Raw genomic sequence first — 17489 nt, 5'->3', positions numbered from 1 at the left:
ATGTTCTCCCCTTCTCTTGACTCAGATACTCTGGGCTGACTGTTCCTAGTGGCTCTTCTTGCATTACCACAGGATGACCACCAGCCTCATGGTCACAAGATGGCTGCCAATGCCTCTCTGAGCTATATCCTTCTAGGTTTAAATCAAAAAGAAATCAAACAGGGGCTGGTGTCTCAGCATCTCCGTGAAAGTGCTGAGATTCACTCTGGTTGGACCAGCTTATATCATCACGTGCTCACCCCTGAACCAGTCACTGTGATTGTGCTCATGGGCTTGGACTTGATCCAAGAGCTCTGCTGGAGCCATGTGGACCACAAACTAAGAGGGAAAGGGGTAGATCCCAAAGAAACACTGTGGCCAGAGTGAAGGGAAACAGATGACAAGGAGACAAACCGCATCTTCCGGCTTTGCGGACAGCACAGACAGAAGAGCAGGCTGGGGAAGACAAGTCTCGAGTCCAGGCTTAGATGGGTTGTGTAAAAGCAGGGGCACAACCAGAGGGAAATGTTCAGCCGGCAGCAGGGTGGGGGAAGCCCCGGGCAGAGAACTGCACATTGCCAGTGTGCAAGGGATGAAGGAAAAGCTTAAGAGGCAGATAATCCTGCGGACCCTGGAGTCATCCTGGACTCCCTGCCTCGGGAACAGCAAGTCCAGCTGTATAAGAGCCTCTTCCTTCCTGTGGATGCCAGGATTGGGCAGCCGAGCAGCCCCTGCCCTCCTGTGCTGGGCAACACCCCAGCTCCATCTTCCAACACTAGATTGCTTTGCACTTTCCTCTCCCTTAGTTGTTACCAGGACATGAGTCTATCTAACAGCAACATGAGCCCCGAGGCCGCAAAGGCACGAGATCCCTGCCAGGCCTTGGTGCCAGGCCATGACATGACAGAGCCCGTGACCCTCCAAGCTGACGAGTGCGTGCTGGGAATCCCAGGCCGACATCTCACTGAGAGTCAGAGCGACAAATAACTCCAAAGGCGGACCATGGGACCATGGTGGTGATTTCTCTTGCCTCTCTCCAGCCAGCAGGCCTTTCGCTCTTGCCTTTTCTCCTCCTCCTCGAATGAAGATGAACAGAATGCTTATGGGGGCCGTGGGGACAGCCATCTCGTAATTAATGTGACGAGAGTGTATGGAAGGACAAATGAGCCTCCCTTCCTCGGGGCACCGTGAAGCTGTCATAGCAGTCCTAAAATGCCTAACTCTGGACATCTTCCTACATGAGAAGAATAAGGCCTTGAATTTTATTAAGTCACTCTTTCTCAGCTTGCGGCTGAATAGAAGTCCTAACTCATAGACGCAAGGAACTGTGGCATTAAAGGCACGCCCATGTTTGAGGTCTCCCAGGGAGGAACAGGAAGGGTCGCGAGAGGGCCCCACAGGGTCCTGAGAAATGTGGCTCAAGAATGTGGAGAGGAAAGCCATAAGAAAGTCATAGAAGTGACTGGGATGAGTCTGGGGTGCGTGGCGAGCTAAGAAACACGGCGGGGTGGCCAGAACCACTGAGGAGAGAATTCCAACAGGGGACAGGGCTAGAGCAGGCCAAATGCAGTGCTGGGACACAGGGACATGCGGAAGTCACTTTTCAAAGGATTTTGTATATGAGAGGCCCTTGACCTTGGCAGAAGAGGTTCAGTGCCGGGTTGGGAAAGACGCCAAACCGCACAGTGTGATAGACTCCCAGCCCTCGGCAGCTCACTCGTGGGGGATGGTGCTTGGAGGATGATGCAATGTGGGGAAGTAGTTCCTCAGCCATCCTGCCCCCTCCTGTCCTGCTGCAAAGACCATTTCCCCTCCTTGCTTCCAGGATGGAGTCTTAACTCTTCAGCTCAGCATCTGAGCCCACAGAGATAGGGACCCACCCAGGACCTGGCGCGCCCTCACAGCCTCCCTTCCCCACATTCCGGCAACACCACCAGCCGCCCTTCCTGGCCCTGCCACCTTCCCCTTGGACCACCTTCTCCTGCCAATCCATGGCCTACTCAGCCTTCCAAGATGACACAGAGGTCACCCTTCCATGATGACAACAAGATCAATCCTTTTTATTTTATTATTATTATTATTTTTTAGGCTCTTCCCATCTCCCTCTGTCCACCTTGAATCATCATTGCTGGGGTCTGAATAGGCTTTGCTCCCTGGGGTGGGGATGGGGTCTGGTTGTCTGGCACCTGTGGGGGTCAGGAGCCTTGCTGAGTGGTCCTGGGCCAGTGACAGGTTGCCTTCCATGGAGTTCCCAGGTTCAAAGGGAATATGTCGGCATTCTCAGGTCCACATCGGTCCCTTCCACTCCAAAGTCAGCTTGGTGTTGTCAAGCTGACTTTGGAGAGCTCAGGAAGGAAGCAGGAGCATTCAGCAGAGATACACACGGGCCTTCTTCCCTTCTCCTCTCTGGAGATTTCCCAGAGGGCAGCTGCATCCTCTCTCATTTTAGAACAAAAAGATGTGATTGTGACCAAATTTAGAAAATAACCAAAAATTAAAATAAAATACAACCCATATTTTAAAATCCATTCTGACAGCTCCACCCCACTCAAAGGAGTGTCTCTTCAGAGCCACATGCATGAGGGACCAGCCTCAGAAGCAGCAGGGAGGCGGGCTGGGATGTCACAGGCTTGGAGGCTGCCGGGGAGTGGAGGGTCTTCCCACCAAAGACACACAGGCCTGCCCCACCAGCACACACCTGGGATGGGGAGCCCCCCCAGGGAAGGTGGGGCTGGGTATGGGGCAGAAGCACCCCTACTCAAGGAAGCATCTTCTTGGCTTCTTATTTCTGCCAGTCGCTGGGGAGGAAGGATGCTTCTGGAAGCCACCTCAGAGACCAACCACAGTGGATGGGCCCCTCCTTAGCAAAATGCTACTTTTAGCACATTTTTCTGCTGTGTTTTATGGGGAACAGAGGGGGAAACCCAGGGAACCAAACAAATAGTATCACCCACCTCATATAATAATCATAGCAACCAGGTACTGGGTGAGTACTGTGTGCTAGGAGCTGAGCTAGGAGCTTGATTGGTGGTTTTTTGTTTTTAAACACTGTTGCCAGGAATTCTACATGTTATGTTGCCTCAGCATGACTGCTATAAGGAAAAAAAGGTCTTTGTGAGACAGAATAAAGGAGATGGATTTGTCAGGGATGACCATAAAGGCTTGCTTTGCATGTACAGCATTCAATAAGCAGCTTTAGTAAGGTTGTCAGGAAAGGTACTGTGTCCTCTGGATATATTAATAAAGATAAAGAGGCCAGATGAAGGGAGGTGATAATCTTCTGAACTCAGTTCCCATCAGCCCAAATGAGATCCGTAATCTCTGAGCCACAGTTTCTTCCCCTATAAATTGGAGCTAGAAGATATCTCCTTAGAAAGATTGTTGTAAATATTAAACGAAGGAATGTATGAAAAACAGCTAGTGCAATACCTTGCAAGCAGTGCACACTTAATAAATGGCGATCCTACTTGAAATGACAAACCCCGGCATTTAAAAGTGGAGTTTAGGTTTTCTCCCCGAGGTGGGAAGAATCTGTGAATACATATTGTCTTCACACATCTGAGTCCTGGTATGGGCCAAAGAAGGATACTAATTTTGCATTTCCCCGAAGGACAGGACCATGTTCACTTGGCAAAAGCTAACACACTGAGCCAGTTCCAAACTAGTAAAAGGGATGGTGATAACAAAAAAAGAACTGGAAGGAAATCATTCCAAATGGTGCTGTCTCTGGGTAGTGAGAATTTAAGTGATTTCTTTAGATTCTTGCATAGTTTCTAAATATCCAGCTAAGCATGTATCTTTCTAATAATCTGGAAAAAAAGGGAAGTGCTGGGGGGAAGAGACAGTATGTGTCAGGTACACGAGAGCAGAGAAGGGAGTCTTGAATTCATTTGAGATTCTACCAAATACGAATCTCATCCCCAGGCGCAAAACCCTGAAGTCCTTTCCCAGCAGAGGCCGTGCAGCAGGGGAGGGCCCTCCTTGCACTGAACACTCCCGCCCTTCCCTCAGAGACTGAGAGAAGAGAGCAGAGAGCAGAGGAAGTACCACTGAGCCCAGCTCCGGCTCAGGGAGCTCAGGGACCAAAGGCTCTAAGAGAAGGTCTCAAAGGTCCGTGAGTTGGGGAGGGAGCTCTGCACCCCAGCCTTAGGGGTCTCCCTCTCAGTGTAAATCACCATCAGACGGGCAGGGTAGAGCCTTCCCTCCACTTTCAATTCAGAAAACAGCCTGAGTTGGAGCTAAAAGGCAGGTGAGCAAGTGCTGCCGATGGGACAGACATCAGAACTGACAGTAACAGATGTGGCTTTTGGCCCTAGTCTCGTCTCCCCTCACTGTATGATGCAGGCTAAGCCCCTCCCCTCCCTGGACCTTGGGGCCCCAACCTACAGCTTCAAGAGGCTGGACACAACGGGTTCTAAGGTGTTTTCCAGCTTAGGATTGGCAGCTGGAAGCTACAAGCTCTTGGCCATACTTTCTCGAAGTCTCCACGGTCCACTGGACCTCAGAAAGTCTTTCAATCCCACTGTTCTATCCCTGCCTTTAATAAAGCCACATCTGGAGTGTATCTCCTCTGATCCCTGTTTTGTACAGTTCTTCACAGCTGGATCCCCATAAATCAATTTGTTCTGCAGACCAGTTCCCAGAACTCTCCAGAACTTACCCAGAGAGGGCAGTTTTATTTCCCTTCAGCTTCTGGCTCCAAAAAGAATTTGCGGAGCCTATTCCATGTCCCGGCAGGGTCCCCAGGTCTCCCCAGTCCCATGGCCGGCTGGGGTTTTGCAGAGTGGCCCAGGCTCATACTCCCATCCCCCTCCCTACCTGTGGGCACAGAGGATGAACCAGCCTGGGAGCCCCCCTTCCCAGCCCCTCCTAGGTAGGAAGCGGTGTTCTCACTGGACAGCAAAAAGACTGGACTAAAATGACCACCACCCGCCCACCCCACCTCCAAGTCCCCTGTGGTTCTTGAGTTCAAAGTTTTCCCACAGATGAATAATTACAAGAAGAGACAAGTTGAAAAGTTAACTTCTCTACAAATGGAGAGGGAAGGAAGCTGGTGGGGGGGCCTCCAAGGACTTTTGCTCATTTGTTCAGCCACAAGGCGGAAAACAACACAGAAACTGACTTTTATGAAGAGCAACTGTTCCATGGGCAGAGGTCCCAGATACTCCTTGTTTCTGATGGCCGCCCTGGCACCCAGGAGATCTCTGGATGCAAGCAACTCCGAATATTTGGCCAGTAAGTGGTCCCTGCGTACCTGTTCTGCTGGGTGCTCTAGGCTCCCAGCTTTGCCCACCTCATCTCACGGAATGTTCACGACCCCCTAAGAGTGATGTCCCAGCACTGCCTCTATCTTACAGATGAGGACTTGTGGTTCAGAGGCGTCAGGTCACTTGTCCAATGTCACACAGCTGGCGAATGACCCATCAGAATTTATATCCAGATCTGTCCTTCCGCAAATTCCAACATCTTTTAAATCTGGCCTGCTAAATAAAGCCAAATCTAGGTCCCTAATTATTTCCCTATGAACAATAGCTTGGACTGAGACTCCAATTGGGAAATTTTTTAAAGATAATTTTTACCAAATGTACTCAGTTAGCTTGAGCACATGTACTTTGTTGAAAAAGCCTCAGAGTCCTCCAGGTTTATAATAAAATCAGCCGTCCCTTGCTCCACCCGTCCCCACCCCATCTAGATCTGGATCCCAAGAGAGCCTCTATGCAACATTTCAAGCTATTTCTTCTTTCAAGCTATTTGCCCCTGTATTTCAGATAATATATCAGCCCTGCTTTCCTCCTGAGTTTTCTGTTTTAGATCATTATTACTGACTTCCCGTTATGGAAAAGAAAGGTTCACTTACACCATCTCTCCCAGTCTTGCTGCCCCCCACACACGCACACAGACACACACGGACCATACGTGCACGTACACACACACACTGTCCCTTCCTACCCACAGGCTCCCTCGTGTCCTTCTATTGCCCTCAGGACATCTGGGGCAGCCTAAGCTAGCCTAAGCTAGCCTACAGTAATGGAGAATGGACACTCGACTTTTGGTTAAATGTAGCGGATTTAAAGCAAACATCTCTCTGCTCTGCTCTCAGAACTCCAGTGAAAACCACATCCCAGAATGGTTTGAAGAAATGAGGCTGGTTGGCCTGGAGCAGAGAAGACTCAGACGCATCTTCTCTCTCCCCCAATCTCTGAGGGGCAAAGAGAGCAGACACGCTGGGTGGCCTCCTAGGGGATCCAGAGCAATATGGGAAACTTCAGGGAAACGGATTTCGGCTTCAAGAGCCATTCGAGAACAGAAAAGACCGCCTGGAAAAGGAGGAGCCTCCCTCCCAGCGGCAGTGGACAAGCTAGGGTCGCTGACCACAGACTGGGGACCAGGAGGGAGTCCTGCATTGTGAGTGAGTTGAACCTATGACTTCTAAAGTCCCTTCAAATCCCATAACCCAGTAGTTCGCCTCCTTTTCTGACAGTTCCCAATGAGACTCCAGTGCTGTTGTGCAATCACTCTTGAGTTAATAACCAGAGCTGCCCAATAGACACACCCCTCTGGCAATTTCTTTTTGAGATACTAAAATAACCATCTTAATTCTAATGAGCAATCAGTTCCATTGACCCTTGCCTCATAAAAGAAGATTCAAGATGATTCACAGAGGAATAACGACACAGCAGATGGGACAAAACTCTCCATCCCACGGGTCTGAAACTCTCTGAGGGCAGACTGGTGCTGGACGGAGTCATCACAGTTGACCTGGCCATGGACTGCTCGGGTCTCCCTGCTCCGCAGTGAGAAGCTCAAGGGAGAAGCTTCAGAGATACCTCCCAAATCCTAGCTTCCCATTCCTGCCTCATCTGGAGAAGAGAGAGGGCAGGCTTTGGGTGTGGGCAAGAGGGGATGGTCCCTGGACAGCAGCAGGCCGGAACCCTTGGCCACTCTCTACTTGGTTCTGCTCCCAGACGTGGTGCTTTCGAAAGAAATGAGTTTGCCCAGAGACAGGCATCCACCATGACCTCCTGAGCTCTCCAAGCGGGACAGACTCAGTCATCCTCAGGCCATAAGTGGCAGTGTGGCGTAACCAGATCAAGAGTGAAGGGGCATGATGGGGGAGGGGGAGGGTAGTATGGGCTGCAGATTTGGGCTGGTCGTCCCCCACCTTCCAGGAGACACCCTCCAGGACAGAGCCTTTATCGCTGAGATCTGGCCTAAGACCATCTGCATTCAGATGCCAGAACCGCCATCCACTAGCTGTGTGACCTTAGACAAGTTCCCTCCTCTCTGTGAGGCTCAGTGTTCCCACCTGAGGTTGGCGGGGGGTGGAGGATGGGGAGGGAAGGACTAACACCTTCCTCACTGGCTGTTTTGAGAATTAAATTAGATCATGTACAGGAATGCCTAGAGCACTGCCCAACTCATGGAATAATCATAATAGTAATTATTATTATGAGCGGCAACAGCTGTAGCAACAGGAGATAGCCACACTCATCCGGTTGACTTCATAAGATCAAACAAAATAAAACCCTTGAAAACAAAACTCTGAAGTTGTGTAGAAGTGTGAGAGATGTAGTGTGTAGCGCACTAACGCTCACAGACATCAAGAGACTGAGGAGGCCAGTATTTCCAGCCCCACTTGTTAAATAAATATTGTGACGAGCCATGTGGCAAGGTCTTCAGAACTTTCTATGAAGATTAGTAACTCATTTTATTTTATAATTTAACAGAATATGGCAAGGCCAGTTTTTGAAGATATAATGTTTTTTTTTTTAAAAAAAGAGTCCCAGCTGAACACTTCAAGGAAAACACACCCAAAACAAATTTAGAATACGGGTGGCCAGATGGAATGACAGGGATTGACAAAGAAAATGCTGTCCCTAACTTGCAGTGTGACCTCAGCCAAACCCCTTTCCTCCCCGGCCTCAGTTCCCCCATCAGCGACGTTGGGCAGGGGGTGATCTCTGGGTGTCTTCTAGCTCTGCCTCCTAAAGACCCAGGATGTGGAGGATGGTTTAGACCAATAGACTGGGCCTCAGAGAAAGTCCTGTTACGTTTCCTGAGCTGACAACACCATCTGGTGTGTGTGTGAGGGTAAGACACTGGTAGCTAGCCAACCTGGAGCTTTCTTCTCTCCTTTTTCTCAGTTGGATATTCGGCTACTCAAAATATGGCCCACAGACCAGCAGCGCTGGCATCATCTGGGAACTCGGAGGAATGCAGACTCTCAAGGCCCATCTCAGGCCTAGTAAACATGCATCAGGCTCTTAGCTAGATGCCAAGTGACCCTGTGCACATTCGAGTGTGAGAAGCGTTGCTTTCATAGGAGGGAAAAAGGAAGCTAGTTGGTGCAAGCAATTTAAGTTTAACACATACTCAGCCTGTAAGGAAATTCAAAATTGATGCCTATAAATAAAACAAGCCCTTCCCAGCTGATATCTAAGAAGCTCTTCACGTGATGAAGGTTTAGTTTCTGGGGAATTTTTATAAGTTTTCAAAAAGGAAACTTTCTTTATTTGAGATAGAGCAAGAGTACAAGCTGGGGGAGGGGCAGAGGGAGAGAAAGAAGCAGGTTCCCCGTTGAGCAGGGAGCCCAATGTAAGCCTCGATCCCAGGACCTCGGGATCACACCTCAGCTGAAGGCAGATGCTTAACTGACTAAGCCACGCAGGTTCCCCAGAAAGGAGCTTTCTTGAATGGTAAGTAGGCCTCTGATCACAAGAATGGCATCCCTGAAATTGATTTTTCAGATGTACGTGCATTATCTACATTGTCATTGGGGTACTAATCCCACTGAGGAGCATGCTTCTAGAAATTTAACATGAACTCTGCCCCTCTGAGCTCCCAGAGGCTTAATCCTCAGCTCCTTGGTCTCAGTCCTAGCCGCCTGGCCCCATCACGACAGGGTGGCTGACTTCTTCAGAGGCTGCCGGAAAATCTCTCAGCAAACAACCTCTAGGGGCTGAGGATCTCAGTCCTGTGATCACAAAGACCCAAATTCTGCCCATAAAGAGTGGGCTTAGAAGAAGACCCCAGGCCTCGGGAGAGACAGCAACCCCCCCCCCCCGACAGCTTGATTTGAGCCCACGAGCTCAGAACAGAGAAGCCAGCCGAGTGACAACCAGGCTAATGACCCACAGGTAAATAAGGGCTATCATAAGCCACTAAGTCTCTGGCGATGTGTTACACAACAATAGGAAACTAATGCGGATTTTGGTACCTGGAAGTGAGATGCCGTTGTAACAAATACCTTGCATGGGGCCCAGCTTTGGCAACGAAAGAGCAGGAGAACGTTGGAGGGAATTTGCAGAACGCGATAGGAAAGGCTCAATTTCCTTGAGCAGTCTGTAGAAATACGGATGTTCAGGACACTGTTGGTGAAGCATTAGGATTGATCAGAAGAGAGTGAGGACAACGGAAACAGGAGTGAGGGGACCCTTGTTATATGTGGCAGAAAGCTTAGCAAAACTACCCGCAGGTATGCAGAATTGCTAAGGGATGAGCCTGTTACGTAGCGAAGATTTCCAGGCAGTTCTGAAGGTGCTGCCTGCTCTCTTCCTGCTGCTCAGAGTAGAACCCAAGAGAAAAAAGAGAAATAGAGTGACACAAGAATGAAATAGGATTAAAATTCTCAGTCTCTTCAGATGGCAAAAGATGCTAAAACTCAGAAGGGCTGCAGAACGTGTGGCCCAGAGAGAAGGCTGAGTGTGTGACTGTACCACCTTTTGCTAGAACCTCAAAGCAATTGAAAGGTCAGGACGTTCGGCCCCCCCCAAAGGCCCTTTCAAGAGATTACGGGTGTGGGCACCTCAAAGGTCTTCTCAATTGAGCCAGGGGTTCCTAGAAAGCTTGCAGAGAAAAACAGAGATCTGTGCATGTGGCTTCTGTCTAGTGGTGTGAAAAGCAGTGAACTCATACAAGATGCCCAAAGTTCTGAGAAAATTATTTCAGCAGAAATCCTGCCAGCTTGGACTAAAAAGGGACAGTGAGAGTACAAAATGAGACTCTTGGACCCCCCAAAATTCCACAGGGGGGAGCACTTTGGTAAAACTCCTCCATTGCAACCATGTTACCTTTCCTTAAAAAGGGAGGAAGGCAAGAGTTGGGGAGCTGTGTGCCCTGAAGAAAGAGGCAAGAGTTCCAGAGGATTCTCCCCAGGTCTTGAAACTGAATCCAGAGAAGCAAAACATTTACCTAGCTCAATTTTTAAAAATTATTTTTATTAGCATATAATGTATTATTTGCCCCAGGGGTACAGGTCTGTGAATTATCAGGCCTACACATTTCACAGCACTCACCATAGCACATACCCTCCCCAATGTCCATAACCCAACCACCCTCTTCCTACCCCCCACACCCCCAGCAACCCTTCATTTGTTTGTGAGATTGAGTCTCTCATGATTTGTCTCCCTCCTGATCCCATCTTGTTTCATTTTTTTCCTTCCCTGGCCCCCAAACCCCCCACCCTGTCTCTCCAATTCCTCATATCAGAGATCATATGATAATTATCTTTCTCTGATCGACTTATTTTGCTCAGCATAGTACCCTCTAGTTCCATCCATGTTGTTGCAAATGGCAAGATTGCATTTCTTTTGATGGCTGCATAGTATTCCAGTGTGTGTATGTCTGCACACGTGCCAGATCTTCTTTATCCATTCATCTGTTGATGGACATCTAGGTTCTTCTCATAGTTTGGCTATTGTGGACATTGCTGCTATGAACATTTGGGTGCACGTGCCCCTTCAGATCACTACATTGTTGGGTTGTGTGGTAGCTCTGTTTTCAAATTTTTGAAGAACCTCCATACTGTTTTCCAGAGTGCCTGCACCAGCTTGCATGCCCACCAACAGTGTAGGAGTGTTCCTCTTTCTCTGCATCCTCACCAACATCTGTCATTTCCTGACTTGTTCATTTTAGCTATTTTGACTGGTGTAAGGAGGGATCTCACTGTGGTTGTGATTTGTATTTCCCTGATGCCAAGTTATGTTGAACACTTTTTCATGTGTCTGTTGGCCATTTGGATGTCTTCTTTTCCTTTTTTTAAGATTTTATTTATTTTATTTATTTATATGACAGACAGAGATCACAAGTAGGCAGAGAGGCAGGCAGAGAGAGAGAGAGAGGAGGAAGCAGGCTTCCTGTGGAGCAGAGTCTGATGCGGGGCTTGATCCCAGGACCCTGAGATCATGACCTGAGCCAAAGGCAGAGGCTTTAACCCACCCAGGCACCCCTTCTGCCCATTTCTTGATTGGAATATTTGTTCTTTGGGTGTTGAGTTTGATAAGTTTATAGATTTTGGACACTAGCCCTTTATCTGATAGGTCTTTTGTGAATATCTTCTCCCATTCTGTCAGTTGTCTTTAGAATTTGTTGACTGTTTGCTTTGCTATGCAAAAGATTTTGATCTTGATGAAGTCCCAAAGGTTTATTTTTGCCCTTGCTTCTCTTGCCTTAGGCGATGTTCCTAGGAAGAAGTTGTGGCTGAGGTTGAAGAGGTTGCTGCCAGTGTTCTCCTCAAGGATTTTGACGGATTCCTGTGTCATATGGAGGTCTTTCATCCATTTTGAATGTATTTTTGTGTCTGGTATAAGGAAATGGTCCAGTTTCATTTTTCTGCATATGGCTGTCCAATTTTCCCAACACTATTTGTTGAAGAGACTGTCTTTTTTCCATTGGACATTCTTTCCTGCTTTGTTGAAGATTAACTGACCATAGAGTTGAGGGTCCATTTCTGGGCTCTCTATTCTGTTCCATTGATCTATGTGTCTGTTTTTGTGCCAGTACCATACTATCTTGATGGTTAAAGCTTTGTAATAGAGCTTAATGTCTGGAATTGTGATGCCACCAACTTTGGCTTTCTTTCTCAACACTCCTCTGGCTATTCGGGGTCTTTTCTGGCTCCATATAAATTTTAGGATTATTTGTTCCATTTCTTTAAAAAAAATTGATGGTATTTTTTTTTTAATTGATGGTATTTTTAAAGGGATTGCACTAAATGTGTAGATTGCTTTAGGTAGCATAGACATTGTCACAATATTTGTTCTTCCAATCCATGAGCATGGAACGTTTTTCCATTTCTTTGTGTCTTCCTCAATTTCTTTCATGAGTATTCTATAGTTTTCTGAGTAAAGATTCTTTGCCTCTTTGGTTAGATTTACTCCTAGGTATTTTATGGGTTTGGAAGCAATTGTAAATGGGATTGACTCTAATTTCTCTTTCTTTTGTCTTATTGTTGGTATATAGATATGCAACAGATTTCTGTGCATTGATTTTATATCCTGACACTTTATTGAATTCCTGTATGAGTTCTAGGAGTTTTGGGGTGGGGTCTTTTGGGTTTTCCACATAAAGTATCATATTATCCGCAAAAGAGTGAGAGTTTGACTTCTTCACTGATTCGGATGCCTTTTATTTCTTTTTGTTGTCTGATTGTTGAGGCTAGGACTTCTAGTACTATGTTGAATAGCAGCGATGATAGTGGACATCCCTGCCATGTACCTGACCTTAGGGGGAAAACTCTCAGTTTTTCCCCATTGAGAATGATATTCGCTGTGGGTTTTTCATAGATGGCTTTGATGATATTGAGGTACATACCCTCTATCCCTACACTGTGAAGAGTTTTGATCAAGAAAGGATGCTGTACTTTGTCATATGCTTTTTTAGCATCTATTGAGAGTTATCATAAGGCGCTTGTTCTTTCTTTTATTAATGTATTATATCACAGTGATTGATTTGTGGATGTTGAACCAACCTTGCAGCCCAGGAATAAAACCCACTTGGTCATGGTGAATAATCCTTTTAAGGTACTCTTGGATCCTACTGGCTAGTATTTGGGTGAGAATTTTCACATTACCTAGCTCAATTTTAAAAGTCTTATGGACCCATGGCTCCTTCTAACCTTCATTTCCCCCTGAGATATAATGTCTGTAACCATTATCCGCAGCTTCCCACTTCCGTGTGCTGGCCACGGCAGGGCTAAGAACCTGTCCCCTTGGCTTATCAGGCCCACGGCTGGAGGGGAACTGTGTCATGGCTGCCGCACCTGTCGGGGGACACCCAGAAGCCTCATCTGGACCAGGACCTGACTTAGGTTTTGAACTTTCAGCTGATGAGTTTTAGATTCAGATGATGCAATTTGGGGCTCTGAACTCATACTGTAGTGAGATGAGACTCGGGAACCCGGGGAAGGAGTGAATGTATATTTCACATGGAAGGGGCATAAACTACTTGGGGGCCAGAGGGCGGGCTACGGTAGACAGAATTTTAGATGAGCTCTGAGTTTCCTGCCTCCTGGTGAACATGCTTTGGACAGTCTTCTCCCCTCTCCTGGAGTGGGGGCAAGACCTGGGAATGTGACGGGATACCGCTGCCCTGAAGAAATTCATGTCGAGTCAGATGACTTTTGAGTAAGGAGATTATCCTGGGTCAATGGGACCTAATCAAGTGAGCCCTAAAAAGAGCCAAGAATCAGCAACAGACACTCTCCCACTGGCCCTCGAGAAGCAAACTATCACGTTGTGGAGAGGGCCAGATGGCAGGGAGCAGACAGTGACCTTTTAGAGCTGAGATCCTCTGTTCTGTGGCCCCAGGGAATTGAATACCACCAACAGCCAGGGGGCTTGGAGGAGGACCCTGAGTCTCAGAAGAGATCACAGCCCAGGTGGACCCCTTGCTGCAGCCTTGGTAGCCCCTGACAGAGACGCTAGTGAAGCCATGCCCCAGATCAGACCTACAGAGACTGTAAGGTGATGTCTTTAATGTTTTAAACTGCTATGGTACAAAGCAGTTATTACAAATATATTCAAAGAATTTTTAAAAACTATATTCAAACAACTAAATGAAAATGTGCTTGTAATGATGAATCTAATTTCAGAGACGGGTACTACGAAAAAGAACCAAATAGTATTCAGCAGTGAGAAGTCTCATAACCGAAGTAAAGTGACTATAAGCCCAGCAGCAGGTTTGAGACGACAGAAGAAGACAGATGAACTTAAAGAAGGCAAATAGTCGTTATCCAACTTGAAGGACCGAGGGGCAGGAAAAATAATGAAGAAATAACGGCTGTAGACCTTTCCAAACTTATTTTAAAAACATTAACATTTTCCAAAGCTCAACAAACCCTAAGTATGATAAACACAGACCACATCTAGACATATGTTAAACTGCTAAAAGCCAGAGACAGATTGAAGAGAAAGAGAATGTAAGGTCTAAGAGAAAAATCTCAAAGGCAGCAAGAGAAAAACCGCTCACCACATATAGGTAACCCAATGGTTATCAGATAAGCTCTCACTCAAAACAAAGGTGACACTAAGGGGGTGTGATCTCAGATTCACAGAGCTGAAGGTGGCAGGGGCGGGGGTGTGTGTGTCCCTGTCAATTAGCATTTTCTATTCAACCAGGCTATCTTCCAAAAAACTGAAGGTAGAATAGAAACATTCCCAAATAAATAAAAACTGAGATTGTGCTGCTAACAGATCCATCCTAGATGAAATGCCAGAAACTCTTTACACTGAAAAAGGATGACACCAGAGGGGACTCCGAGTCACAGGATGCACGGAACAGCGTGGAAATGATGCAGACGTGAGTAAATATAACAGACTTTGTGTGTCACACACACGTATATATACACACCTATATATGCTTTTTCTCTGCTGTTACTCTTTAAATAATTAAAATGATTTAAAGTAATAATTTATACCATTCAATTGAGTTTATAACATACACCTACACCCACAATAGCCCAGAGGAGGGGGTAGGAAGGAGAGCTACACTAATACAAACTTGCCAGATTTTACTGGAATTCACTCGATACTCTGCTGAAAAACAGTGTGATAAATTCAGGAAGCATACTGTAATCCTTAGGGTAACGAAAAAATGCAGTTAAGAAATCAACATTCTGAAGGACATTCTTATCCCCGTGACGCAGATGAGGAAATGAGTCCTGGAAGGTGGGATGACGTACCATGGCTTAGCTAAGGCCGGCCGATGGGCTCCTGGCTCCACGTCCTGGGGCTGGCGGCCAACTCACCCCTTCCAGTGGGCCAGGGGGAGACACCCAGGCTCAGATTCCCCAACCCTCGGAGAAGGGGAGTGTTCCTCAAAATGTAAATTGCCTCCCAGTCCATAAAAATATTTCCCTTGACACCCTAAAAAATGTCTTATTAGTTCTCTACCCTAAAAATGACCATGTGTCAGTTGATTGCAGGAGTAAGAGGATGACTCACAGGCCAAAGAGATTAGTGGCAGTGGCCTGTGAACGCGCACAAACGCCTCCTCACACTCCCTATGGACTTGGGCAGCATCCGTTTTACATCTGCCTGAACTGCCTCCCGTGCCCCGGGGGTGGGGGGAGGGGGCTGACACCCCTTCATCCAGCTCTGAGGGACACACAGAAAGGGGAAAAGATGGAGAACACAAAAGTTCTCGCTTGAACCATTTACAGGAGAACTGAGCTGTGCTGGAAGGAGTTCATACCACAGTCCCGCCTCCCGATTGGCTATTTAATCCCATAAAGATAAAATAACCAGATTACTTAGTATTTATTTTTGGATGAACACCCACTGATGAATTTATTGTGCTTCACATATTATAACATGTTATTTATGAAACCAGAAATTTAATGAGCCCGTACATGCCCGGGACTGAACTAACCCCACATCTGCTCTGTTATTTCATTCTTGTGACTCCCCTCCATGCTTGGTTTCATTATTCTCATTCTACAGAAGAAGAAACCGAAGTTCAGAGTGGCATCAGATTGATGGTTGCCAGGACAGCTGGAGTTGTTCTGGGTGATCATCAACACAACAATCCTAGTGTTCATCTGTCTACACTGAGAAAAACTAACCCAATGTCTGAGGTGTTGTCAGTTTACATAGAGCACGCTGCATGAGTCTGATTTCCACCCATGCAAACATCTTAATGGCTGGTAATCCCTGCAAACACCAAAAATAGAACATTCACCTTTTTGCTAGGGATTGTCGTAGAAAGGCATGACAGTAGAACACACATCTTGATAGAAAAATACTTAAAGGTTTTAATTCTCTGAATATCAAGAGTTAACAATTTATGACTACCCTTTGAAAATAGGGTATATGGGAGCAATTTTGAGGTTTTCAAAATCAGTACAAAGCTTATCAAATCCAACATCACCTGCACAGGTTGTAAAGTGACTTCCTTATCAAAGGACAGCAGCTGGCTTGGGGGCGGATCTGTCACTGGATATAGCTCAGTCTCTGTCGGGCACAGTCCAGGGCCTTCCTGCTCCTTCCAGGAGCTCCTCGTACAGTGACCATTTATCCCATGTGTTCCTTGAAGAGCCATTTCTGATGTTCTGAGTCGGTGCAGTCCCGCAAGAGGGGTACGAAACTGTCACTGAACGGCTTCCTCTCAGCCTGAACGCACTTATTGGACTGTGTATGGAATAAAGAACCATCCTACAAGAGATGATAAACTACAGATATTTAAGAGAAACCCAAATAATTCCCCAGAAAGTATCTTTTTCCTTACAATGTATTCTTCAGAGCTCAGGGGACTTTTTATCATTTCAGAAGCAGTTACTGAGCATGGAGTGTCTGCCCTGTGCTAAGGCAACGGGGGACTGTGTGCGCATAGGAAGGGCCAGGTGTGGACAGGTGTGGATCCCCTGTCCCCAGAAGCTTGGTACCAGGGTCCACAACTCCACCGTCAGGGCTGGTGGTGCCACCTGCTGGCCGCTCTAGGGATCTATCAGACTCTCTGCCTCCTTCCCTACCGCTATTTTTTTCTTTCAGGGAAATCAAGATCAAAGATCCCTTATTAACTTCTTTCACGTCTCTCAGGTCAACTAATTCCATCCCTGACGACCTCTTTCTCTCAGGTTTTTAAAGGCAGACTCAGGAACCTTAGCTGTAATCCCAGCTCAGCCAAAGAACAGCTGGATGAGAGGGTAAGTCACCTGCGAAGACATCGGTTCTACGGGACCATGACCATTTCCCCAGCCCCCAAAACCACGGTCCTCTTTAATGCTTCCCGCCTTCTCTTCTTTTTCCCAACTGCTGCTGAGTTAGCTCAGCATGCCTCTCCTCTGGCCCCGGAGTTTGTTTTTTCCCTCCACCTCTCTCCGTCATAAGCTGTACAGCCCAAGGAAACATCCTCGTGTCTGAGGACCCGAAGGGCGGAACAAGTGGCGCATCCGTTCTAGGGAAAGACCAACCTTGGAAACGGAATTATATGAAGAAGAATCGCAAAAAAATATTCACCTTGAAAACCCTTAAGAGAGCTCCCAAGTTGCCCTCAGAGCACCAGGAAAGGAAATGATTAAATATAGCCACGCTCCTCCCACCCTTCTAAGGAAACTTATTTTTCCCTTAAATGGTCACTGAAATTTAAGATAAAACTGTCATGACATTTCAAACCAATTTTATGATTTCTCGCTTGCATGACTCTTCCTCGAGGGCTTATAAACAGGTTTCAGTGAGAAGAGAGAAGAGGGACCCCTGGGTGGCTCAGTTGGTTGGACGACTGCCTTCAGCTCA

The 17489-nt window shown here is 47.0% G+C and overlaps 1 protein-coding gene across 2 annotated transcripts in view; it reads right to left on the bottom strand.

The window, feature by feature from the left end:
* Positions 1-15985: 15985 nt before the first annotated feature.
* Positions 15986-17489, bottom strand: part of GALNT12 (polypeptide N-acetylgalactosaminyltransferase 12) — a 38790-nt gene continuing 37286 nt past the window's right edge. For both annotated transcript variants that reach the window (XM_082695304.1, XM_082695305.1), the window contains one exon: positions 15986-16409. In XM_082695304.1, the coding sequence (XP_082551430.1) occupies positions 16269-16409 (141 nt within the window). In that variant the 3' untranslated portion in view covers positions 15986-16268. The remainder of the gene's footprint in view (positions 16410-17489) is intronic.

The sequence above is a fragment of the Mustela nivalis genome, assembly GCF_964662115.1.
Source record: "Mustela nivalis genome assembly, chromosome: 13".
Taxonomy (NCBI): Eukaryota; Metazoa; Chordata; class Mammalia; order Carnivora; family Mustelidae; genus Mustela; species Mustela nivalis.
The sequence above is the reverse complement of the archived record's forward strand: the minus strand, read 5'-3'. Positions and strand labels throughout refer to the sequence as shown.